General features: G+C 47.7%; 8 protein-coding genes across 8 annotated transcripts; 5 read left to right on the forward strand and 3 right to left on the reverse strand.

Moving 5' to 3' along the window:
• Nucleotides 1-239: 239 nt before the first annotated feature.
• BJ212DRAFT_1213897 (uncharacterized protein) lies at nucleotides 240-1019 on the reverse strand (the record flags this gene model as incomplete). Its single annotated transcript, XM_041329277.1, has 2 exons — nucleotides 240-327; nucleotides 679-1019. Coding segments are annotated over 2 exons (429 nt in total), but the record flags the coding sequence as incomplete, so codon positions are not given.
• Nucleotides 1020-2575: 1556 nt separating this feature from the next.
• BJ212DRAFT_1476854 (uncharacterized protein) lies at nucleotides 2576-3368 on the reverse strand (the record flags this gene model as incomplete). Its single annotated transcript, XM_041339443.1, has 3 exons — nucleotides 2576-2958; nucleotides 3012-3088; nucleotides 3136-3368. 3 exons carry the CDS (start codon nucleotides 3366-3368, stop codon nucleotides 2576-2578), a joined length of 693 nt encoding a protein of 230 aa, XP_041196831.1.
• A 1614-nt stretch (nucleotides 3369-4982) lies between these two features.
• Nucleotides 4983-6102, forward strand: BJ212DRAFT_1262962 (cyclic phosphodiesterase-like protein-domain-containing protein; the record flags this gene model as incomplete). The annotated part of the gene is given in 4 exon segments (XM_041330304.1): nucleotides 4983-5085; nucleotides 5381-5390; nucleotides 5402-5744; nucleotides 5770-6102. 4 exon segments carry the CDS (start codon nucleotides 4983-4985, stop codon nucleotides 6100-6102), a joined length of 789 nt encoding a protein of 262 aa, XP_041196832.1.
• Nucleotides 6103-6909: 807 nt separating this feature from the next.
• On the forward strand, nucleotides 6910-9604 carry BJ212DRAFT_1444839 (ALG6, ALG8 glycosyltransferase family-domain-containing protein; the record flags this gene model as incomplete). Its single annotated transcript, XM_041338021.1, has 11 exons — nucleotides 6910-7088; nucleotides 7138-7385; nucleotides 7412-7540; nucleotides 7589-7751; nucleotides 7806-7980; nucleotides 8049-8133; nucleotides 8188-8350; nucleotides 8403-8691; nucleotides 8715-8971; nucleotides 9033-9162; nucleotides 9218-9604. The coding sequence occupies 11 exons, from the start codon at nucleotides 6910-6912 to the stop codon at nucleotides 9602-9604; spliced, it is 2205 nt and encodes a 734-aa protein (XP_041196833.1).
• A 3688-nt stretch (nucleotides 9605-13292) lies between these two features.
• Nucleotides 13293-18227, forward strand: BJ212DRAFT_1476858 (P-loop containing nucleoside triphosphate hydrolase protein; the record flags this gene model as incomplete). Its single annotated transcript, XM_041339444.1, has 23 exons — nucleotides 13293-13676; nucleotides 13732-13907; nucleotides 13961-14301; nucleotides 14355-14533; nucleotides 14583-14753; nucleotides 14806-14910; nucleotides 14968-15281; nucleotides 15330-15419; nucleotides 15469-15596; nucleotides 15646-15739; nucleotides 15790-15913; nucleotides 15967-16221; nucleotides 16257-16435; nucleotides 16488-16689; nucleotides 16753-16922; nucleotides 16970-17178; nucleotides 17214-17290; nucleotides 17344-17463; nucleotides 17513-17565; nucleotides 17614-17699; nucleotides 17747-17814; nucleotides 17867-18063; nucleotides 18116-18227. The coding sequence occupies 23 exons, from the start codon at nucleotides 13293-13295 to the stop codon at nucleotides 18225-18227; spliced, it is 3834 nt and encodes a 1277-aa protein (XP_041196834.1).
• Nucleotides 18228-18489: 262 nt separating this feature from the next.
• On the reverse strand, nucleotides 18490-19524 carry BJ212DRAFT_1263670 (ClpP/crotonase-like domain-containing protein; the record flags this gene model as incomplete). Its single annotated transcript, XM_041330363.1, has 6 exons — nucleotides 18490-18629; nucleotides 18686-18748; nucleotides 18799-18913; nucleotides 18967-19113; nucleotides 19160-19290; nucleotides 19338-19524. 6 exons carry the CDS (start codon nucleotides 19522-19524, stop codon nucleotides 18490-18492), a joined length of 783 nt encoding a protein of 260 aa, XP_041196835.1.
• A 753-nt stretch (nucleotides 19525-20277) lies between these two features.
• On the forward strand, nucleotides 20278-22304 carry BJ212DRAFT_1327769 (SET domain-containing protein). Its single transcript, XM_041334643.1, has 5 exons — nucleotides 20278-20712; nucleotides 20765-21237; nucleotides 21297-21702; nucleotides 21755-21978; nucleotides 22027-22304. The coding sequence occupies exons 1-4, from the start codon at nucleotides 20463-20465 to the stop codon at nucleotides 21976-21978; spliced, it is 1353 nt and encodes a 450-aa protein (XP_041196836.1). The 5' UTR covers nucleotides 20278-20462; the 3' UTR covers nucleotides 22027-22304.
• A 1046-nt stretch (nucleotides 22305-23350) lies between these two features.
• Nucleotides 23351-25060, forward strand: BJ212DRAFT_1476861 (uncharacterized protein; the record flags this gene model as incomplete). The annotated part of the gene is made up of 6 exons (XM_041339445.1): nucleotides 23351-23575; nucleotides 23627-23793; nucleotides 23848-23919; nucleotides 23974-24431; nucleotides 24484-24495; nucleotides 24555-25060. 6 exons carry the CDS (start codon nucleotides 23351-23353, stop codon nucleotides 25058-25060), a joined length of 1440 nt encoding a protein of 479 aa, XP_041196837.1.
• Nucleotides 25061-25454: the final 394 nt, after the last annotated feature.

Raw genomic sequence — 25454 nt, forward strand, 5'->3', positions numbered from 1 at the left:
GGAGGGAGCAAAACTTCAATCAGCGGCTCTTCCGTCGGTCCCTCCTTATCAGAGGGGAAGATGCGCATCACGCTCCCGTCCTTCGTTGCTTCGTCTTCCGCTATCTCATCTAGTTTCTGCGACTTCAACGCAGCCACTTTGCCTTCCGGAGTGAGGGAGAGGGAATAGGTTCGGATGATATCTCGTCGATTGGCAACCTTGGAAAGCCATGGAGTTTCGTGATCGGCATCGCTCTCATCGATGGATAGTTTGTTCCAAGGGTCGTGAACATGGAGCTTTTTGGGGAGAAGATGTAAAGGAATCCGCTGTTGGAGAGTCGGATTCCCACTGTGCGTGCACGGGATGAAGGGATGTGGAGAGGGATAATGGTCGGGATGGAAGGGCGAGTCGATGTTCGGCAATGGTGCGGCGGGTTCATCTGTCGGTTGGTCCGCGCAATTTTCTGGCGACGTTTCGCCTACTTCACCCTCTTGCATGGCTTCGTTGAGCTGCACGCTGGCGGTTGCATCTTCTTTTGCATCGTCATTGCCAACTTGTACTGCCTCCTTTTCTTGGTTTTTATCGTCCTGATCACCGACTGGAGGGATCGGATCTCCTCCATCTGCGACTTCTGCTACGTAGCTGGAACCAGTGAAGCTTGATTTTGCCTTCTCTCTAATATCCTTTCGAGTGGAATACTGATCCAATATGCCCAATCTGACGTGTGTGTCATAGCACCCAATCAGTTCTCCGATGTCAGCTACTGGTATCTCTTTGGGATCCTCCTCCTTATCGGCCCAATAAAGCTCGTCCTTCGCTGTAAGCTCACCAGCTTGACGCATCCATTTCGCAAGTCTGCTTCCCGTGGAGTTGGTAATGTAGTTTGGCGTATTTGGAATACGTCGAACGTGGTAGAAGTCGTAGAGCGTCGCACCCCATAAATCAAGTCCATTACCGGCCTCCTTGCCCCGCAATGGGGATGGCTTTATGACTTGTCCTTTAGGATCACGAGGCCAGTGGCGGAAGATAATGCGATTCTTGCCATATCCAACGCAATGTGTGTCGTTATCGACCTGTTCTTGGACAGACTTGGGAAGTTTATGGGGATCAATCGTACTGATATCAACGTATTCGGCTCGTGACACTGCATCTAGGCTGTAACGAGATAGTTCTACAGTGTGTGGTAGCATCGATGATAACGACATACCGCTCTCCTCTATTATCCTTGTCTTTGGATTTCTTGGGTGGTGGCCCCCTGGAAGATTCTGAATCTACAGCCTTTGCGACGCGTTGTTTGGCCTTTTGTGTCTTCAAGAAACCCCGTTTCATGGTGGTATTTGACAGGGTTGTTCTAGACGGGATAACGATTTTAGGGTGTCACGAATCACACACACGGTTCTGCGACACTTGCAGAGATGTTGAGAGAGTTGGATGAAGACCTAGAGGTAGAAGAGCGACGGTCAAGAAACCTTAAGTAGCAATGAGGGCGTCAATCACTGCCGAGGGTTCAAATATTTCCTAAATAGTCTTGGAGCTCCTCTCTATGTTCATGATTCGCCTAGACCGAGTTGATAGAGGAAGGCTGTTTGTTTATCTGTGGTTATTTATACATTTGGCCGTTCTATGTACGATTTTCAGAAGCACAGAGTAGTTGCACCTGCCACTGCACCTAGATACGAGAAGGGTTGGAGTGAAACAGCCCCTATCTGTTGACAGCTAGCTCTTAGGCTCTTGACACGATTGATAAACGCTAACCGTACAAACTGCTGGTGAAAAGGAAATTATGAAGCTGAGCAAGTTATGAAGGCTACGACGTTGGAGAGCCCGAGGTGGGGATGTAGACTATGTAAGTTAGACAAACATCCAACGCGTCATTCCAATTACGTGATCAGGAACATAGGAAACTTTTCACAGACTGGACCTGGCCTGACAGGACGGTCTTGTTTTCGAGAGCATGGTTTGCACAGCACAAAGAGAATGAAACATCTATTTCAGCGACCTACAGTACCAGTCAAGCTAACAACGTCGTGTCTCATATTATTACGTGTATTTCGAATATGATGGCAAGTTGCACGGGTCTATGAATTCGAAACAAATAATCTGCAGCTGTTCATGGTGCTCATGTCTAACTAGCTTGCAGTGACAGGAGCCCCACTAACTATCAGCCATGTGCGAATTTTTGGCCTATTCTACTTCCGCTTCGTCGCGTTGGAAGATGGCGAACAAGTGATAGATTTTCGAGGGAACAGGTATCTTCCCTCTATTTCTAAAGTGGTCTACCTAGAAACGTTGGTATGAGATTTGAGACGCAATAAGCTAAATAATCGCAGAGCCTCTTCTTCCTCACTCGCCCCATCCTTCAAGTGATCAAATTTCTTCGATCTACCAAAATCTATTACGTACCCGAATACGGGCCGCTGGATTGGCCACTCCGTTGACTTGCTTTGTTGCCAGATGATGTTTCGCGCTGCAGATGAAATCGGAGAAGCAACGCGCGTCGCGCACTCTTCCTTTTCATCTAGGCACATCTCATCTGGTTCTTTCTCGCGGCCACAGTGCGCCAGGAGTAATATCGGACCAAGGTAATTAGGACATTTCATTGCGTCAGTTGGATCATCAGGCGCACAGTACCCGTAGAATTGTGGGCAGAGTGCTCCGACGGTGACAGGATCGTGCAGAGGGGGGGAGACGGCACATCCATCCCAGTGTTGGAAGAAGTGTTCAGGGAACGACTGATAGTTTTTCGCTTCTCGAGCGAGGTGGTGGACGCCCTGAGAGGTTGAATGGTGAATATATCTTCCTTGTTCTGATCTTTGTCCTCATCTATTTGCGCTAGTTTCTCTTCGTATTTCATCGTGTCCTTCCTTGGGGCGGGCCCCTGGGCGCCCGCTTCCTTGGTCTCCCGTGTGTCGTCTACTATCATATCGACAGTAAGGGCTCCTGACTCGGCCTTGGCTCCAAGCTCTAGACTTTTTGCATCTATTTTGACGTCAGTGATTTTATATGACAGAAGGACCAGATTCTGAACCTACATGAGCCTCTGAGACGCGCTGTCTTGCTTTCTGGGTGTTCAAGAATCCCCACTTCACGGTGGTAGATGATGGTCGCTCTAGATGTGACGGTAGATTTTGGATGTCGCAATTCGGCGGTACTCACACAAGAAATCCGAGGAGAAGAATCAATATTGTGAATCGTGATAACTCTATAACACCAAATATTAGTGGCAGACGAGGGGTAATTTCCTGAATGGTCGCGCTTTTCGCGAGGTTCACGTTCACCAGTTGATGTGGGAAGATTATTTGCAGATTGCTCTTCGCGTTTTTCGCGTGATTTGCTGCCTGCCCAAGGTAGCGTGCACCTTCCTGGCTGTTCTCGTACTCTGGACTCATTGTCATTCCAATCACAGAATTCATAGATGACATTACACGTAATGCGTAGTTCCGGAATCCCGAGGCAATATGCGCACATTTGCGAGGAGGTGGGCATATGTTTGATACATGTGGGCGAGATCACTTTTGAGAGTGCCGAGGGCATTCACACAAGATGCGCTATTGATATGTTGATGAGTTGGCTATAGCCCTCCTTGTAAGATACGACTTGCATGTAAGATGACAGCCGTTCCTTGTACTAGAGAGAGCGTACGTACTGTCAACGTTTTCTCAGGCTAAAGCTTTCCTGGATTTGTGCTAGATAGTAGTCCTGGTCTGTTAGAAGTAAGAATAAGCAAACAGAGGCAAACCAGCTTGGCAGACATTTACGTACATAATTGCTGAAGCTACCACGCCAGTTCCTTAGTAGCGCTGCGCATGAACTGATACTCATACTGAGGATCAGCAACAACGTACTCAGGGCGCCAACTGCTCGGCACCGATGAAATATCTAATGCTTTATGGTCAGAGAATTTTCAGTGGAACGGAACACACACGAGATCGCGCGACTCCTCAATGAACCTTTAGTGAACCCACTTTCGATCGACTTCGAACGTTGAAATTGTGCCTCCAATACCAGCAAGTTACAGCGTCCCTGCAGGGGCAGATCGCACGACTCCTCAATGAACCTTCAGCGAATCCACTTTCGATTAACTTCGAACGTTGGGATTGTGCCTCTAATACTAACCAGTTACAGCTTCCCTGCAGGGGCACGCAGAAACCCATATTTAGACCTTGCTCTTACTTCATCATTTTCACCGCTCTGTTGGCTTCCTGTTGGTCAGTTGCACTTGAACTTTCAAATTCGTCAGATCTAAGAATAACAGCAGATATGATCTCGCTGCCTTTTGTGCCAGGGATGGTTCAACGAGCCCATCACCGCGGCCACGTTTGCGACAACTTCAATGTTTCATGAGCCATGACGTAAAGGCAAGTTTGAGCAGAGAAGGAACTTATCGGCAAATGAGGACCCTCCAACTTGGTGTTTCATTTTGAGCAAGAACCATGGCCCGCTACTTATATACCTACATGCTGGGCGCTGGACTGGCCAGGTGGCACATGTATAGATATCTTGTATACATCATGTCGCACCACCGGCGGAGTAAAATTTCGAAGATGATTTTGATTTCAGCAGGAGTGGGTCGAGCTACCACTTACCGACCTGGCAATTTTGTGGCAGGAGGCATTGGAACCCGGGCCATCCCCCTGTGCGTGTCGATAAGCTATCATCGGAGGAAGACTGTGACATTCTTGGATCGTTGCTTCTTTGGGTTCCTGATAGGAAAATTGTTTAGAGATGTATGATTATGCGGCTCTGGTCCTCACTTAATATCACTATCTCCATAGTCTCCCGTATACAGACCGACGTTCCTTCTATAAAGCTGTCGCTCTATTAACGAATTTGCATTGGCCACGGATAGCAATAGCCACTCACTCGCTGACCTGTGTTCTTGGATTTAAAGCGTGGTTGCGTCATTGACAAAGCCAAACAATATCCTTGCCGCCGTCCTTCCAGATAACTACGGGCCATAATGGATTCCAGTGAGTAGTATTTTGCATATGGGGCAGGATGTAATGTGTCACGTAGAATATGCTCTGTGGCTTGTTCCCTCTGGACCGGAGGCTGTGGCACTACGCTATCTAATGGAATTCCGACCAAGGCCTGATAGACCAAAGAGTGATCGCCCAAAAAACGACAAACCAAAGGACGCCAAACCAAAGGACGCCAAACCAAAGGATGCCAAACCAAAGGACGATAAATCTAAGAAAAATAAATCAGAGGACGGCAAATCAAAGGACGGAAAATCAAAAGACGGAAAATCAAAGGACGATAAATCAAAGAGCAATAAGTCAAGTACTCACTCGGTATCCTCCCACTCGACATCATCTCACTCGACATCCTCTTACTCGAGACCAACTTATCCGAGGACATCTTATCCAAGGATATCTTATCCGAGGTCATATGACCCCAGACCATTCTATGTCAGATCAAGTCGCTCCAGATCATACCCCCGCTTCGATCCTCATATCACTCTCGCCACTTTTTGGTGCCCGCATCGCCCTTACATATTTCAATTTCTGCCTACGGGCGCCAAAACGACTCCCGTGGAATTTGAGTCCATGAAGGTCGGAGATGACTTCCTCGACTCACTGTCCATCGTCGCCAAAAAATCCAGCGAGCTCATGCAGCTACGCGATCGCGTCATGGACCACATGAAGGAGAACTTCATGCGAGCCTCGAGCCCTTCATTTCCACACATACCCTTGTTCTACCTAGACGAATCCTATAAAGGAGAACGCTCGCTGCTCGCCAAACAACTCCGAGAGACAGGAAGAGTCCACGAAAAAAACAGGTGGAGAGGCAAACTTTACGCTGAATTGTTCCGTGGATGGTGCTGGGCCTCATTTTGATGCCATGAAAGGCTTTGAAGGAACGGAGATATGGCTTGTTGATATCACTGAAGGAGTGGAAGATTGGGTCGTCCTGGATAGACGGGATCTCAAGCCACGAATGCCCAAAGCCAAGGTCTACGTGACAAGAGGCGAACCTTACTTTAATATATTTGGCAATGAAGGGCCGGAACCTTACCAGGTCAGAGAGATGGCATCCTATATGCCGAGATGGGGCGAACCCAGTCATTTTGCCGGTATGTATGGACCAATGGCACCATATTATCCCCTGGACCCAAGGTAGCGTGCACCTTCCTGGCTGTGATTTGCACTCAATATGATTCAACCACAGATATTATACGAACAATTACGTACAATGGGAAGACCCGAGGATGCGAAGCAGTTATATGTATCCAAGTTCGAATAGGTGGGGATATGGTCCCAACATGAATGGATACCGGGGACTGGGGGGATACTTTTGAGAGTATCAACGACATTTGTGCGCATTGCTGGATACTAGCTGTAACGCTCCTTACATTAATATCGTCAATGACACTTGCATGTAGACCGTAGATCACGTAGATAGGTATGAATTTATCTTGACAGTTTTGACATCATCACAGCGTGTGGCCGTACATACTGATCTATCACATTCCCAAGGCCTTTGAGAACGACAGGATTCAGGATTCCTGCTGCACTTCCTAAAAGCTGGGAAAATGCAGTTGACTCCTTCGACCATCGGATTGATCATCGTCATGGTGCCCTTCTTGAGTGAATATCGACGCGTCAATATTTGACGTTAGGCTCCAGATTGGGAGTTGGTACCTGCGGACCGCAGTCATGGGTGCAAATGTGTGGCAGTCTTTCAAGCCTGATGAATAAGGTTATCTTGAATGGGCACAAATCAAGGACAGAGCTTGAAATTGAGACAGCTTGAGAAGCCTTTGAAGTCACGTATCGTTGACTCACTTGTCCAGTTGGCAAGATGTCTAAACCGGCGTAGAGCGCCGAGCCGGCGGCTACTTACACGCTTGTGATATAGTACCGTGACTGACCTATACGTGGCGAGAGCACTGACGGCTGCAGCGTGCTCAGCAAGCACCTGCTCAGCATGGACGAAGCGTCCAATATCATGCCCAGTGAACTGCCAATTGAACACCACCAACGACATACGCGGGATCGTACGACTTCATTTAACTCATTTTCTCACTTCAAAAGTGGTCCGTCTAAGCATATGCGACCTTCCACCCACCGAAATCGTGGTTCTAATGCAAGCATGAAAAGCATCAGGTACATATTACCCTTGTAAACTTGGATAGTGCTTATGTCTGTTTTCCAGCTCTGAAACTGACTACTCGGAAATTATTGCCCCCATTCCCCGCCGACATCTCTTGCAAACGTCACAAAGTCTTCATTGGCTTCGGGTTGACACATCGTCGGGAGATGAATGGCTTAACAGAGGTGTCTCTCCCGTTTCCGCGTCTTCAGTCGGCTCTAGCTTCCCAAATAATAGGATGGGCAATCGACTTAGCTTCACTGCTCTTATGGAACACGAAAGAACCGCCGCTGGCCCATCATCCACGGCTGGTGTGAGAATACTGGAGGATGATCAGGGAACTGTTGGGCTGGAAGGCAGTTTGTGAGGTGGATGCATCGGAACAATATGAAAAACTGGGTGATTCCTTCAGCTATCGTTGCATCTACCTTGGTGAAATGGTGCATCGGATTCGGAACATATTCTGGTGCGTACAATCACTGCGCGCATACTTTAATCTCAAGTCACCCCGTAGGCCACAATACGCCACCTATGTTCGGTGACTATGAAGCCCAGCGACACTGGATGGAGCTTACTGTACACCTCCCCGTCAGGGAATGGTATACTTATGACTTACAGTACTGGGGTCTTGACTATCCTCCTCTGACTGCGTATGTTTCATGGCTATGTGGAAGAATGTAAGTCTGTCAAGTAGAGTTCGCTGTACTATCTTCATTTATCTTGTTCTTCAGTGGGTCTTTGATTGAACCTTCATGGTTCACGCTACATGCATCTCGCGGTATGGAGACCGGAGGAAGCAAGCTATTCATGCGAGCCACTGTGCTCGTCCTTGATCTCCTAATTTATATTCCGGCATTGTACACATTTGTATACGCATGGCAGGGCACGCGATCATCTAGGAAACGAGTACGTTCGTCAATCCATTGTCATAACAGTTCCAGGTGTTTATCGTTGTATTTTCGCATCGCGAGCAGCACGCTGGGCTGCTTACATTACTGTTCCATCCAGCGCTTCTATTAATCGACTGTGGTCACTTCCAGTATAACTCCGTTATGTTAGGCAAGTCACTCTTCATTGGTAGTGCTTCTGATTCTCACCAGGATATCCTATCAGGTTTAACACTACTTGCGATTAACGCCTTTGCAGTCGGACATGATCTTCTTGGAGCTATCCTTTTTGTCTTGAGTTTAGGTTTCAAACAGATGGCTCTTTACTACGCACCGGCGATCGGCTCTTACTTGATTGGAAAATGCATCTATCTAGGCCCCATCCATGGGTAAGTGTGTCGCAGCTTTAGGACTGCTTTCAATGTACTAAATATTCCGCAGCACTCGCCTGTTTCTGCGTCTAGCGCTGACAACAACATTAGCCTTCGTCATCATGTTTACACCCTTCCTCCCTCCCTTCTCTCCTCTTTCCACTATAGCTGCACCCATCACTCGCATCTTCCCATTTGGACGTGGTCTCTTCGAAGACAAAGTTGCCAACTTTTGGTGCTTCACCAACGTGTTGGTGAAGTGGAAGCAGATATTTGCTAGCAGAGAAGGAATTCTGATCAAAGCCTCTACTGGACTTACCGCTCTTGGGTTCTTGCCTGGTGTAGCTGCGCTCATTTCGGTGGTTACAAGACTCGGTTGCAGAAGAACGTTCAAAACGACTCAGTGAACGTGCCTCCTTCGATGGCACCCGCGGCACCGTCATCACCAACGCCAATTTTGCCGCTATTACCCTACGCACTCCTAACTTGTTCCATGTCGTTCTTCCTTTTCTCGTTCCAGGTGCATGAGAAGACCATTCTTATTCCCCTCCTACCTCTCACACTCCTGCTGTCGGGCGCCGCACCCACTGACGATGTATTCTTGTGGGGAGCTTTGGGCAACAACGTTGGTGTCTTTAGGTACGCCCTGTGTGTTTTTGCATGTGTTTGCGCCGCTTATAGGGGTGCTGTTCGCTTGTAGCATGTGGCCCTTGCTCAAAAAAGATGGATTGGGACTCCAGTACCTTGCGATGCTTCTTCTCTGGAACCGGTTGATTGGGCATAATCCGTTCAAACTACACTATGGATATTTTGTAGGACTCGTATCTTCCGTACGAAGTACTTCTTTTGTACGGCTCGGTCATAGCTGATGACGTCTAATCTCAGGTGGTACATACAGCAATAGTCCTTCTCCATCTGCTCGAGTTTACAGTAACGCCTCCCGCACGCTACCCTGACCTCTTCCCAGTCCTCAACGTCCTAATATGCACTCCGACCTTTGGACTCATCTGGCTTTGGAGCATCAAGCGCTCGGTGGAAGTGGGCTGGGCTATAAGCGGACTACCTGGGAAACGCGAAAAGGAAGGGCCTTCTTCAGCTATGTCTGCAGCCAGTGCAACCTCATCGAGCGCAGCGTTCGGGCACAGTGCGATACGTGGAGAGACGGGGGTGCGTGCGATGAGTCTTGGGTATGCAAGTGGGCGTGGGCGCGGACAGGCTGATGCTAGGAGACGAGCGCTAGTGGTGAGCGCGGGTGGTGACCGGGAGCATTGAACGTTGGGGATTGGCTTCGTTCGTTTTCATTTAAAGGAATATATATGATGGCGCGTATCTGCTCACGATTTTTTGCAAGAGTTGGATTTTAAGGAGAGGGGGAACTCCTCATCCTCACAGAATCGTGCGCATCATTCATCCCAGAGCACTTGATGCATTTACTCCCCGTGTCTTTCGACTTTGATGACGTTTTGGCGTCATTTTTTTTCATGACATTTCACGTTTTCATGGTATACGTCACGCCTCGTTGCACATACTGCCTTTTTGCCTTCGCCTTCACACATCCTCAGGTTAAAGGCCATGGGCCACCTCAGGTGGCCATCGTGCATTTTCGATGGTATTTGAACTCTACGTGTGAAAGGGGTGCCCTTGCTGGACCTTCTTTTAGCTCTGTAATCTATGCCAGCTCTGGAGCTGCTCACCCACGAGTCACTAAAACCCAACGAAACAATGCTCTTCGATAAAGTGCGACTCGCTTGGTTAAAACGTATAGCGCCACCTCACTCCGAACTGCTGTATCTGTCTTCGCACATCTAGCCCTTCCCGTCGATGTCAAGATTGCTCTGCAACTGTCACCAATTGAAAGACCTCATGTTTTCGGACATGTATAAGCACCCTAATGGATCCGATTCTGTCTTATGGTCGCTGCATGCCATCAAACACTGGTCACGGCTTTTTGTTGTCCATTTTATACAGAGCGTCGACAGCGATCAATTTTGAATATTCCTGGAACCGTTCTGAAGTTGTGTGACGACTGTCGATGCAATTCTGCTACAAACTGACCCGCTGAAGTTTAGCCAGACGTCAGATTCGGATTCGATATGCGCCAGATCGTTATGCAACACAGACGTAGAACCTTTTCTGTGGAGCTTGACTTCATCCATGTGGAGGGAAGGTTAAATAAAAATCATTGAAGGTTTGACTTCTGCGCTCCGGATCGTTGAAAAGTCATGTTTTTGCTGTGGCGAAGACCAGTGAATGATTGTTGAGAACGGCGTTTCCGTGCTCAGAAGCAAGTTGTTGATTGTAGACCCGCACGGATGTGGATTCGGAGATACTAATTTCGTTCCAAAGCTTTTCAGCCAACCTCCTCCAACCCAATTGCACCTTTGAAGAGACTTAGTAGTCACCAAGTGAATTTGACATCCTGAACTGACCCATCAATGTGTATCGAAATCCCAAGATATTGTTCGAAACTTAGTAGGTGACGTGACGGCTAAGACTCAGAGTTGCGGAAGAGTGAAGAAAGGCGGTCGAGGACAGCGCGGGGTGTAGAGGAACCAAGATGAGTGACTTGCGTTGCGACCTGCGAGTGTAGAGTGAACTTTACAAGTTACAACCAGGGAGCCACAAGAATGACTCATGATACGCACTTCCCAGTCCGTAAAGGACAATAGGTTTTCAAGGCCAACTTTTTTGAGGATGGCATTGATATCCCACACATATACTTTTTCATCATCACATCTGGTGGCTAGCCGCTGTCCGCCAGCGCAAAAGGCTGCGCATTGCACCCAACCTTTGTGTTGGAGGGGTTTGCCAACTTGGAGGTTCGTGTCGAGATTCCACAGACGCACTGTGCTATCATACGACGCACTCGCAAGGACGCGGTCGTTCGGAGACAAGGTGATGGCGTTGACATAGTGTGAGTGACCTTCCAGAATGGCGATCTCCTGCCCAGTGACCGTGTCGAATATCCTAATCGACTGGAACGATGAGGAGATAATCTTCTTGTCATCCGACGTCCATGCCAAGCTCCGAACTGGGTCAGCGTGCTTGAGTGTAAGGAGCAGCTCGCCTGACTTGGCGTCCCGGATTTTCACGCCAGTCTCGGCACTGTTGCTATATCCTCCTGTGGCAAATTTTGCGGAGTCGGGGGAGTATATCACCGCCCACACACTATCGTGTCCTGTTTCAATTTCCAGCGTTGTTTCACCGGTGTTGACATTCCACACCCTCGCTGTCCCGTCGTTGGATCCGCTTAACACTTGTTCGCCATCTGTCCTCCAGCACACTGACCGCACATACTTAGTGTGCCCTGACCATTTTGCGATCACCTTCCCTGTCTCGACGTCCCACAACCTCACTTTCCCATCATCGCATCCGCTTGCGACCATATTGCCGCGCGGAGACAATGCTATGGTGTTTACTCCTATCTCCTGCTCCTCATCTCTCCAGTCGTCGCCTATCTGAGTGCGGCTCTCCAGGTCCCATAATCGGAGCGAGGCATCAGTAGAACACGTAATGATGTATGGTCGGCCAGGCAAACACACAGCACCTTTGATCAAGTCGGTATGCCCTTTCATCTTCTGGTAGGGTGTGATCATAGTCAACGCCGGGGCGCGTAATGCGAGTATAAACTGTAAGTGCTTGATTGGGGGCCGAGGAAGATATTTTATTGAATACCTGTTGGTTTGACACGTCTTTTAAGGTGTGTCTCATGCTATTGTTGTCCTTATATCTCACGCGCACGTGTGGCACTGTAGATTCTCATATCATTATATTATGCTTATGCTTGACATATTGAATCAGGAATGCAACAGATTCTACACGGTCTCAGTGTTTGTGGTTCACAAAGTCATGGACTCGTGTCGTGGACTCGTGGTCCCACGTAAATGACAGCTTTCCTCAAAGCTTCAGTTATCGTCGAATTCAGTGGCCAGCAATTGTTCCCTGTTCACAATACGGGTCACCAGATTCCGATTTCCAAGCGCCTACAATCCCCTAGGGATAAACTCCCATGTATGGTTGAATTTGTAGATCCACTCTTTCAGAACAGGATTACTATGACGACAATTCCGTTGCTAGTGGGGAATTGTGCGTCTGGGCCAAAGAACAATTCTTGGTCAAGGTCTTTCCAGTGCTACCGACGCCCTCACAACGGACGATCGAGACTGGTTGGTCTCCAAGACCGCTGCATCCATTTCGCAACTCAGTCATCATCGGTCATGGACTCGATGTGAAAGCTGATCGTCATCGCGTATAATACTGGTCAGTTGAATCTGCTAGACTGGAGTCTTGGACAGATGGTGTTTATGTCAGGGCTGCACGGACTTGAGGACACACGCTTTGAGAGAAGTGATATGATCTGTTGAGATTCTCATTATCGGTGACCACCAGAACGATTGATTTGTTCTCTAGGATGCCACGGTGCATGTTTACAGCACAGTGTATACCCTTCTTCATGACCTCGTCACGAAGTTTCAATTTCGCTTTCAGCACCGATTGGCTAGACCTTCTAGAGCTCCCTCATACTAGGAACGGGTCGCATGACATGATTGACTTGTACAAGGTGCAGACTCGTACGACTGTTCTTCTGTTCACAACACCGGTGCCATTTGTCACGATAGTCATTGTATAAGGATGGGCCGTCTATTGCTAGTAGGTAAACGCTATGTCCTTTGGCCAACCTACCATCCGAAGAGCACTGTAAGTATAAGTTGGAACTGTGTGACGTGGTTCTGTCATGTCACGTGCCAGTTAGAATGAATGTGACAATTCGTGGTCGTGACCGTGACACGCGCTTTTTCTCAGGCCGCATTCCCCTGAGGCTGCGACAGGAATCTACAGAGACTATTCCACTGCAGCTCTATCTTCGACCAAAGGCTCGAGCTTTTCCTGAACTTCCTTCAAGCAAAAAAAATAAATTGTACTCCGAGTCAAAGAACACTCATCGAACTCCTTGTTGTAAATGGCGAGTCTCGACAAGCTTGCAATCCGGGGCATTCGCTCCTTCGACGACAAACAAATATCTGTTATTGAGTTTTTCTCGCCAGTCACTGTCATAGTCGGACACAATGGAAGTGGAAAAACTACTGTCATTGAGTGTCTGAAGTACGCGACAACGGGCGACCAGCCCCCAAATACTCGAGGTGGCGCGTTCATCCATGACCCAAAGATGGCGAATGAGAAGGAAGTCAAAGCTCAGGTCAAGTTACGATTTCATGCTGCAAATGGGACGCGAATGCTTGTCGTTAGGAATCTCTCAGTGACAGTCAAGAAGACTGGCTTAACCATGAAGACTCTCGAAAATATCCTTGCGCTTGCGGACAGCAATATCGAAAAGGGCGGGAAGGTGAGTCAGAGGCACTTGTAACTTGGATTGGTCTGAATATCCCTGTTTGTACCAGAGGGGAGCTATTTCTACGAAGTGCGCTGAGATAGACACGGAAATCCCCCATCTCCTTGGGGTATCAAAGTCCGTTCTGGAGAATGTAATTTTCTGTCATCAAGAAGATTCGTACTGGCCCCTTGCTGAGCCTTCTGCGCTTAAGAAGAAATTTGATGATATCTTCGAGGCCACGCGGTGAGTTATTCTGTTCTTGAGTGAAATGACCTTGCAGCTAAGATGTAAACTAGCTATAGTAAGGCGCTCGACTCTATAAAGTCCCTGCGCAAAGATCGTGTTGCAGACCTTAAAGCGGACAAAGAACGTTTAGAATCTCTTGCTAAAGAGAAGGCGCATGCCGACAAGCTCCGTGGCCGTATCAGCGACCTGAATGCGACCATTACCGGGAAGCAATTGCAGTACGAAGAGACCAAGAAGCAGTACGAAGAACTCGTTAAGAACAATGCCCGCTTCTATGAGTCCGCTACCCAATTCCGCGAGTTATACGTCAAGGTTGAAAATCTGCAACAAAAGAAGGAACATTATCGACAGGAGCTCGCGGAGGCGAAAGAAAGCGTACAGGAAGTCGGAGGTAACCTTTCGTTCCGGGTTTGCGCATGGGTAGCTGACACTGAGTACGTACAGGCACTGACGAGGAGCTTCAAGAGCGCTTAAGCAATTTTGGCCAGAATGTTGAAAAGGAGAAAATAGCTCGCAATAGACACGAGGTGGGACGACAAGACCTTGAAGATGAACTTGCAAAAACGCGGAGATCGCATGTGGAGCTTATTAATGAACATGGAGAGCTTGCTGCAGAGGCCAGGGTACTCATTTGATTTACTTTTGCTTGAGGTTTTTTAACACGATCATTAGGCACATGAGCGTCGCATCTCCGAACGCGAAGAACTCATCCGTGATATCAGCGACAAGAACAATATCAAGGGTTACAACCACACACCCCTCGAACGCGAGAAGGTGGTTGAATTTGTCTCCCGGCTCGGGGATCTCCAGCGTCGCCAGAGGTCTGAATTTGATAAGCTGCAGGTGCGCTAGCCTGGCGACCTTGGCGCCCTTCAGTCTATTAACAATCACACAGACTGGAAGGAACAGCAAGAATGATGAGCACAGTCGCAATTTACGACTGCTTCACACCGAGCTGGAAAGTCTTCGGATGCAGCGAGGAAATACACGCGAACAGATCGTATGTATACGTGCTATTTGATTTTCACAGGATGCTTTACACTCTTCCCCATCATAGAAAGAACGCCAAGCTGCCATTACCAAAGCTGAATCATCAGTCGACACGATGCAGAGTCTCGCATCTGAACTCCGCACTCTTGCCGGTGATATCGAGGAGAAGAAATCCCGTCTCGAGATGATCAAGGCGGATATACAAACTGGAAACTTTGATGAGCGCCTGAGCGCGAGGGCCGCTAAGGCACGGAGTATGGAAGACCAGCGTGATACCCTGAACACGGAACTTCGCGGCCTGAGCCTGCAGGCAGAATCAAGGGCTCGTTTGGATCTGAAGCGGGCGGAGGTGCGGAGTAAGACATCAGATACCAAGAACATGTGAGTTCCTTATACAACTTGTTTTGTCTTCTGATAACTTTTTCATAGCCTCGAGTTGTGCAATGTTAAATTCCGGAAGTTGATGAGCAGAGATGCAAGAGCGGAAACGATGGAGCGTGATATTGACCGTGCCTCGAGGTAACTCTGCATTCGATGGTCTGGACCTGCTTAACAATAATCACGATAGAGAGAAAGATGAGGAGCTCGCCGGCGCAGAGGTAGAGGCTGCCGCTGCTAACAAAGAGCTCCAGCAAGCAGAGACAACATTATCGCACGCAAAATTTGAGATGAAGAGCAAGCGGGACGAATTGAAAAGTAAGTACTCGCGCCTATTCAATGATGTCTTGAACTAATCACGCCGCAGAGCTAGAGAAGAAACTCAAGGATGAGATTGAAGGGGGGGTTTCTTTCGAGACCGCCCTCTCGTACGCGGAGAGGGAGCTCGAGATGCGCAAGAAGTATGTGTTTCCGCGGATTCTTTTCGATTGGTTGCTGATTCCCACTACAGTGAGAGCAAAGCGGGCATGAGTCAAGTGTATGACCAAATTCTGAAAGTAGGACAGGCGAAGAAACGTTGTACTGCCTGCAACCGTGATCTACACGACAATGAAATGGCTGGTTTTGAGAAATACGTATGTGTCATCCGAGCTCTTTTCGAGCCATAATTTAACAATTACACATACAGCTCAAGGAGCAAATTAAGAACCATTCTCCCGAGGCTGTCGAGGCTCAAAAGGCCGAAGTTGCAGAGTGGGAAGATGAAGTGAAGGACCTCCGCGCTCTTATGCCTGTATTTACAACCAAGGAGCGCATCAGGACGGTCGAGCTTCCAGCACTGGAGAGGCAAATCAAGGTCTTAGATGAAGATCTTCCGTCTATTAGCGAGAAGGCAGAGCAGGCAAGATACCCTTGTGACTTCTTGAAACTTGAAACTTCACTTGTATACAGGCTGCCCAGAGGCTAACCGATCTCAAGAAGGACATTAGAGATGTTACCTCCTTGAAGCAATCCGCCTCTACCGTGTCACGTAACCAGAATGAGACCGAGCGACTCAAGAGCGACATCAAAAACTTGGAAACGGAGCTTGCCGCTACTGGTACCGCCAAGACTGGTGATGATGTACAGAGGGAACTGGATGTCCTTTCTAATGAGATGTACGTTGTCTACCTCCCCTGGCAAACAACTCTCTAGCTAACTTGTTCACAGCCGTTCAAATGAGAGGGAAAGGCAAGCACTCATGACAGAGCGTGACCACCAGAATCAATTGTTGCGGACGAATGAAAATGACCTGCATGTGATGGAAAAGAAGGAGAACACGCTTTCCAATCAGATCCGTGACAAGGATACCATGGAGGAACGTATCGTCACAATGACCAACGAGATCGCGACCTTGCACTTGAAACTCAAGGTTTGTTCTTGAGTGTCTAGACTACTAGAGGCTGAAGACTGCTTGTGCCTCTTGTGAATCCAGGAACTAGACTCCAAGATTTCGGAGGCGCAAGCTCCTATTGATATGCTTGAGCAAGAGCATCAGCAGGCCATGGTCGACCTTGATGCAAGGATTCGCGAGGCTCAACGTTCCGTACAAGAGCTCAACACGAACGTTGACAAACTTGACAGCCTCAATAAAATCGTTGAGCGGTATGCTATCGTACATGTGTTGTAAGACTCCAATTGACATCTGCCAGATATATTCGTGACAAGCGGGCCCGTCTCCTTGTTGAGTGCGCCGACAAGATAGAACAATTCGAGCAGGATATCAAGGATATTGTCACCAATATCGAGAACATCCGGGATGCCATAGCTAAAATTGACCGGGAGATCAGCGAGAGCGGGAGTTTGATGGCGAATTTGCACGGGAACATTCGCATCAGAAAGCTTTCCCGCGATATAGCAGGTACACAAGCTGAAATTGACTCGTGCGATATGGAGGAGCTGCAAAGGCGAAGCGGAACTTCGAAGATCGTTACCAGGTTGAGAAGCAGAGGGAAACGGAAATGCAGAGCAAGGTAAGAGCTCGCTCGCTTTCGCACCTTAGTCCACATCATCTCATGTTCTGCAGTATGCCCATATAGGAGGCGAAATCAGTTCCCACCAAGAGCAACTCAAGATGACAGAGAAGGATCTACGTGACTTTAAGGAGATCAACAAGCGGTATACCGACCAGTTGGTCAAGGTCAAGGTCTGAATCTGGTTCAATTGTAAAATCGAGTAATTTGACACCTGCTTAGATGTCCGACATGGCAAATAATGATCTGGAGAAATATGCCAAGGCCCTGGACAAGTAAGCTATACATCCCTGGCCCTATGGTCCTATATCTGATGTCTCTAGTGCCATTATGAAATACCACGGTCTAAAGATGGAGGAAGTTAACGATACAATGCGTCATCTCTGGAATAAAACGTATCAAGGGACCGGTGCGTACCCTTAGATCTTGTCGTGGTTAAGTGCTAATTGCTGTTAGATATCGATGGTATCAAAATCCGCTCCGACGTTGAGGGCGGCGCATCAAAACGATCCTATAATTACCGAGTGAGTGCTTCCTACCACGGTAAATACTGTCATGTTGACATCCTTTCAACAGGTTGTTATGACCAAAGATCAAGTCGAGATGGACATGCGTGGACGATGCTCCGCAGGTCAGAAGATGCTGGCCTCGATTATCATCCGTCTCGCTCTCTCTGATTCTTTCGGTCAAAACTGTGGCATTCTTGCGCTGGATGAACCAACAAACGCTCTTGATGTGGAGAACATCGATGCACTGGCTGAGAGCCTTGTCGAGTAAGTGATCACCGGCGGCCTTTTTCAACGAGAAGTGCTAATCTTTTTGAAGCATCATTAACGAGAGGAAGAATCATTCCAACTTCCAGTTGATCATCATCACACACGACGAGAATTTCCTTCGCAAGCTTGGTCAAGCTGAAGTGATGGAGTATTATTGGTAAGGTTGTATCTCTGCTTTCTTCACTCTGTTTATTTATATGCGTCAGGCGTGTTTCACGAGATTCGAGACAGAAGTCTGTAATTGAACGCCAAAGGTTCCGATGAACTTGTCGATTCAATATCTTGGCTCATCCTAATTGCGTTGCTCGCTATATTGTCACACTGTACAATACCATCATCAAGTCATTGTTATCCTACAATCTGACTCTCTACAACACCATGAAATGTTTATATATTTCGTGCAACATTCAGGCTGGTTGATCATCACTTGTGTGTCCACTGGGCTACGCGCTTGGGTTTGGCGAGGAAAGCTTGGAACCCTTCTGCATGATCCTCCAGTCCGAAGGTCGCGTGGTAAAGTCTGCTTTCGAAATGTAACCCATTCTTCAGCCCCAGCTCTTCAGCTGTCGATGTTGTTGTTCAATAATGCATAGTACGCTGTGAAAGGTACTTCACTGACCTTCATTGACCGCCTCCTTTGCCATTGCCACGATGGGCGCAGAGAAGCTCGCTATCTTGCTCGCTAGACGATTGTTGCAAGTCACCCTTCAGGGATTTAAACACTCTGCGTACCTGTCTTCAATGCTGCACTAAAGACCTGCTCTGCAGGGAGGACCTTAGCCACAAGCCCTGCTGCTTCGGCTTCCTTTGCACTAATCATCTCCCCCGTCAATATCATGTGCATTGCCTGACAAAGCAACCATCAGTGATGCCGTAGGTCTCTGATCTTGCGTCAACTACTTTCGATTTCCCGATAGCCCTGATTAAGCGCTGTGTCCCTCCAGCTCCTGGGATGGTTCCCAGTGTGATTTCTGGCTGCCCGAACGTTGCAGTCTCTGCTGCATACAAAATATCACACATCATTGCCAGCTCACAGCCACCTCCCAGCTGGGTGCCTCTGTCAGTCAAGGTAAACATCGAGTGATCGACTCACTGCGATGCCATTGATGACTCCGATTATTGGCTTATGGACGGCAAAAAATCCGTCATTTAGATTCTTCAGATAGTCTTGATTATATGCATTGACAAAGGACAGTTCACTTTGCTCCTTGATATCCGCACCAGCTGCGAGGTGATCAGATTGATCTGCGTAGAAAGGGTTCGGAGCTGACCACAGAATCCTTTTTCGTTGCCTGTCAGGATAATAGCGCCTACGCCGGGATCGCTCTCGAACGACCTCAAAGCATCCAACAATTCGTTGATCAATGTTCCAGACAGTGCGTTATAAGCCCTAGGTCGATTGAGCTTGATAATCCCCACCCTTTCGGAGTGTTCAATGATAATCGTTGACTCTGACATACCGTTGGTAAGTCTTGTGATCATCCACTTCCGATTCCTTCGAGCTTGAACATTTGAAATGAAAAGTTATTATTGGCACGAGAATCACGCGCTCTGCACACGGCGCCGTGACTCTGTGACGTCCACGGAGTGAACCGACTGACTGACCACTGTCTTCCTTCTACCGGGTCTGCCTACCTGATAAGTCTCAGTTACGTCTCGTCCATGTACAAGCAGGTGGTTGAATATTGAATGTAGGTACATGTTACATATCTTACATGGCACGTGCACAAAAAGCTAAAAAGTTGCGAAGGGTCGAAAAAGGGTTGTCGGATATTTGACAGATTGACCAGGTAGTGTGGGCCCAGGAAAGAAGCAAGACACATTCATTCACCAGAAAACATGACATACTCCTGTTCGGAAATCATCCACAAGTTCTGATCAATGCACGATCGAAGCAGATGTTATTATCACTAGGCGATATCGGTGCATCCTTCGCGTACATATCTATCTTACATACACATTCACCTTATCATACACGTTCCATCCACATTACGTTTCGTTCTCCGTTCTAACGATTCTAGTATGTCAGAAACTAAAGGAAAGAAACATTACCCCACAAAATCAAGTCCAACTGGACTGCTACTTACTAAACCGTTCTGCACCCTATCCTGATTCCTCTCCTCAATCGTGTCACTGTCAGCACTCTTTCGCGTTCTTACTAGTATATCCAGCGTGTGTAGTCAGTCGGACGTGGCTTGGTGTGAGCAGTCCACGACTCCGTGATCTGTGGTCTACTCATTGTCTTCTGCGGAGATTGTGACTGGGGGCTACTGCCAGGGGTGATCAACCGTACGATTATTTTCCGAAAGGCTCGTGTGGTGTTTCTGGAACGCATCGATTTCACCGTCACTAGTGACTGTTGCACTACAGTCGTTGCCTTCCAATAGTTAGTCCTGATGCCCTCGTCATTGGACGAGCTTCCAGTCCATGTTCGTCTGGAGGCACACGCTAGCGCTCGCGACAAAGCAATTGCTGCAAGCGACATCAGTCCAGGTTCGGTTGTTCTGGAAGTGCCATCCATGGTGGTTTTGTTGCTCTCGTCGGGCAAAGGTCGCCGATGTGATTTTTGTCTCTGCTCAGAATCATCTGAAATCAGGCTGGCCAGGTGTACTGGCTGTGCTTCATACTGGTATTGCGGTCCACAGTGTGCGTACCCTCTGTCGATGACATATGACAATAGCCTTGAAAATCCTCTCAGGCCAAACCTTGCACTGGCGATCGCACAAAAAGTTTTGCAGGAGACTCGCTTCCTTCACAGCATCAGCCGATTTTCAATGTCTGGAACCGCACGAGCAACTAGATGCCTTGCTTCACACCCATCTTATAGCGGAAATTTCGTCTAATGCGTCTTCTGATGTCAGAGCAAAGCAACTATCCACTTTCATGTCTCTGCTGCCTGGACCGCAGTATGGCCCCGTCCCAATTGCTTGCCCCATGTCTTTGGGCGTTGATGTGCACCAAAACCTTGAAGATTTGTTTACGCGTTCTGGGAACAACAATTTTGCAATCCACAGTCATCTTACTACTATCGCTCATGGCATATTCCCTCTTGCGAGTCGCCTTTTCAATCACTCGTGCCTTCCAAATGCCGCTGCAAGATACGTGATCCGCAGAGGCCAGTCAGTGCGAATGGAAATTGTGGCTTTGCGAAAGATCAAGGCCACAGAGGAGGTACTTCGTTCACTTATGTCAGATGGTTATTATAGATTCAAACTGTTCTCGTCTTGCAGATATTTATTCCATATGTGGACCCTGCTCTGATAGAATCTCGTCGACAGATCTTCAAGCTCACCTACGGCTTCTCCTGTACTTGCCCGTCATGCAATTTTATCAGCACGCTTGGCTCCATTCCTTCGTTGCCTGTCTCGGAGGCTGCACTTGCAAAATTGGACAATACTCTGCAATCATTTTATTTTCCTTCTGGAGACATTGACAATCACACACTACTTGTGGGCTTAACTCTTCCAGACCTTCCAAAAAATCTCCACCCTGTACTCCGCGAATCGTATCTATTGCGGCTCACGGATGCCTTTAGCAGATCTTCTCACGAGGGTTCTTATCATATCGCTCTTGATGTTGGGCTAACTGTACTTGCCGTGTATCTTTTAATATACCCAGAAAACTATCCACAGATCGGTAGGGAATTTTTCCATCATGAAAATCCTATCTCGACTGATGCTGTCAAAAGGTATGCATCTGCTGGAGATGGCAAAGACAGCGTGGAATGCTGTGATCGCAACTGAACATGACAATGCACACAATGCTCTTGCTAAGACATCCTTACTTAAGCGGGCTCGAGTCTACCGCAATCTTGCTAGCAACATATTGGAGTTGTTCGGTCCGGAAGGCGATCCAGCGGGCCCTCTAGAAGAGCTTGCGGTTTTGAAAAAACTACTTCACGAGGAACTGTAAGTTGTCGTAATGTCAATCTTTTGAAATTCTCTGACGGACCAATTTCAGGTGACAATCACCGCAGGCACGATGATCAGTGATGCACCCTAGTGCTTGCAATTAAGGCGGTGATGAGTTCTAGAACAGTCGAGAACGGATCGTTGCTACGGCAAGAACCATTCGCAAGCATGCTCGTTCATTAGCGAACCGTGACAATATACAGCTGGATAAGCCTGTCTCACTCGATCAACACCTTCTCGTAGAAATTCATATAGAGCACTGCGTATGCTGGTATATAATGCATGTTGCATACAGGACGTAAGATTTTGAAAGATTATTGATGGAGGAAGCACTTCGACTGCCAAGAGAAATCACACGCATACGAACTTAAATGTTCGGGAGTCGGCTGCATACATAGTACAAGCTCGACGAGCTCTCGATAAGCAGTTTGAACTTTTAGATTGTCTGCCTCTCAATTACACATCCGGATTCGACAGGATGGGGGCCTGGACCATATGCAAGGGGTCCACCGAGATTTTCACAAGTCACCTATGTACCATGTCATTGTCAAGCCTGTAAATACTACTGTACTACTAGATGTCCAGTGTCCACTAGAGTTCGCGCATTTTTGGTGCAACGTCTATTATTCCACAACATACAAACATAAAAATTTAATTCTTCGACAGTTCAATAGCCTGATATCGAAAGTACAACATCTGCTATTTTTTTTTTTTGAAAATCGACGTGATGTGGTGATCTGACTTTTAGAGCGAGCATTCTATGCACAAAACTGGTCTCCAGCACCAATAAGTTGGCCATGGGGTGAGATCTACTTCTATTTTCTTCAAACAAAAATGTGTTGGGTTATGTTTTGTTGTATATATGGCACTGTGTTATGTTGGGGGGAACTTGAATGCAACATACATAAGGAATCCGTGCAGAATTGCGTGTGCTAGAGTCGATGCGCGAACTCTTGGGGACACGGACTCGTGGGACTATCTAGTACCATGTCGCATTACTTATCCCAAGCCGCGCTTCCTTATTCCGAATTCTTATTGAACCTGAAGGAACTGCCAATTTCAACCTGAATCAAGTCAGTGATTCCAATATTCTGGAACGTAACGTTTTCACACATGTGGGTGGAACAAGGCAGTCTAAGCCGTATAAAGCCCATACGACATCAAAGTTTGAATTTGCTTACGGGATCATGCGAGCCTACCGACAGAAACTTCTTCTCCGGGACTAGTGGTTTTTAAACTTCAAAGTCACTGCCTGAAGTGCTGTCTGCTTCTGAATCCTGGGGGATTTTCCGATGGGCTCTTGCTAGTGAATCCCATCAGACGCATCGTGGACCAAGTCACAGTCCGTCATCTAATACGTCGCACAGGCCTTTATGGGGGGTACAAGCCCCATTGGTCGATCCCGTGGTAATGCTGTTCATCTGCATACCGGCACTGGCGGAATCGTTCCTTTACAGAATGTAACAGTCCTTATATTTGCTCTCATTTTTTCCTTGCTTTTTATTATCGCTTTGTCGTGTGCATTCCTCGGTGCCGATGAGGAAGACGATCCCCCTTTCAAGAGCATGCTGAACGACATCGCAACGAATGATCCAGGCGTAGGCGTTTCATACATCTTTGATACTTTTTTTTGTTGAACTCGTGTGCAGGTTGTCCTGTTGGGTGAAAATGTTGATGTTGACATTGACGAGCCCTCCGTCACCGTCTCGTGGTCCCTCGTTGCATGTGGAGACAGTTTTGAACTCGACGGAAGCTCTGGTATCCATGAGAGTCAATGTGGGTTGCCCTCGATGGCCCTTTGGATTTATGCCGATAAGTAGGTGGCTATCCTGAGCTTTATGAATTTGCGACTGATGATGTGCACCTGTAGCTCTCCTGAACCTGCAACTATATATGATCCTGCTACAATTCCATACGTTCGTAACACGGGTCAGAGGCGCAGGTAAGTCCAGGGGATGCTTTGAGATTGATCAATGGTAATGATTATATACGCCAGAATCGAGAACCTCGTTCGATTCGACAGCGATTATACGATTGATGTTCATAAGGCTCGCTTGTACCCATTTGATACATATTTTCTCGCCAGCACTCTGCGGGCTGTCAATGCTTCAAACACGACGGTCCCCATTCGGAAACTCTCCACAATCGAACAAGTGACCAGTTTTCTTGTCGCAATTAGCGACGTTGAAAGTTACGAGATAATCAATGGGACTCAAGTTCCCACTCGCGACTTTGATTTATATGTGACAAGGCCTGGACAATTACGATTCTATACTTTGTTACTTTTTGGCGTCAATTGGATGCTGTCTCACGTCACCGTTGGACATGTTATATTGGCACGCAGACTGGTCGATATCAGGTCCATGACCAAGCATCTGGTGTCTGCCTTTGCTATCCTTCTCATTATCCCGCAGCTGAGGAATTCAATGCCAGATTCTCCGGATTTGGATGACGGTGAGCTTATCTCAACGGACTGGGTCGAATAATTGCTTATCCATTCACGCAGGTGCTCTCATTGGTATGTATTCTTCGACTTCTCAGCTTCTAAGATACAAAGATTAACGCTTTCTTTGACAGACTACATTGGTTTCATCCCACAGATGATTATTTCCGCTTCATGTGTCCTTACCATATTATTCCTCATAATGCTACGCGAGTACGACGAAATGGAGGGCAAACAGACTCCCCGCCAGAGTACGAGGCGGCCATCGCCGACTCCACTCCCGCGACCGCCACTACCGCGCACTCCCAAGGCGTCTTCTAACCCCCCCGCACCTCCTATTCCACCACCACGGAAATCACCACTAAGACCCCTCCTCCTCGGGGCCAAAGTACGCACCCGGTCGATCGCCATGGAACGTGGGGAGGCAACCTGCTTGAAGGATGAGCTCAACACAGGTTTCGTTTTTCCTCCAATATCGCATGCAAACTGGTATGATTCATCACCGCTCTCGTTCTTCGCGGTCCCGCATAGGCACAATGGGGCTAGGAGGACCGTCTCGGAAGTGCTTCAGGGTCCAAGTCGTCCAGGTCAAATACACTTAAGTCTCTTAAGGAATGACGGCTGGAACCTATCCCTGTGAGTGGTGACTATATGCCTTGTTACCCCCATTCTTGTTTTCTGAATCATCGTGTGTAGTGCTTCGATTGGACATCTTGGTAGTGTACTTGATGCAATTGGGATATGTAACCGTATGTAGTACAAGGTGTTGTACAGTGACATTGACACAGTCGCAGCCTTCTACTCGGATCATTTCGTGACCGTCGGGTGTTGCTTTAATATAAATAATATTATGAGTGCGACCGGCGTTCTGTGTTACGTTCTTGAAACGTTCTTCTCGTGGAGCCCCAATGCTGTGAAACATCGTGCAATAAGATGTTTTTTGCAACTTGAATTTCAAGGCATGTAAGAGAAGTCGAATAATGATTTCACAGCAATAATTAAATGATAATTCCACATGTGATGTAGACAAACCT

This window comes from Suillus subaureus (genome assembly GCF_016647635.1).
Source record: "Suillus subaureus strain MN1 chromosome Unknown BJ212scaffold_5, whole genome shotgun sequence".
In the NCBI taxonomy this organism is placed as follows: domain Eukaryota; kingdom Fungi; phylum Basidiomycota; class Agaricomycetes; order Boletales; family Suillaceae; genus Suillus; species Suillus subaureus.

What these genes read in the sequence shown, in the direction of transcription:
- BJ212DRAFT_1327769 (XM_041334643.1), top strand. Translation starts at nt 20,463, where the DNA reads ATGCCCTCGTCATTGGACGAGCTTCCAGTCCATGTTCGTCTGGAGGCA. An exon ending in CTGGTATTGCGGTCCACAGT is followed by an intron (nt 20,713 to 20,764) that starts GTGCGTACCCTC and finishes AAATCCTCTCAG; the next exon opens with GCCAAACCTTGCACTGGCGA. An exon ending in AGAAAACTATCCACAGATCG is followed by an intron (nt 21,703 to 21,754) that starts GTAGGGAATTTT and finishes TGCTGTCAAAAG; the next exon opens with GTATGCATCTGCTGGAGATG.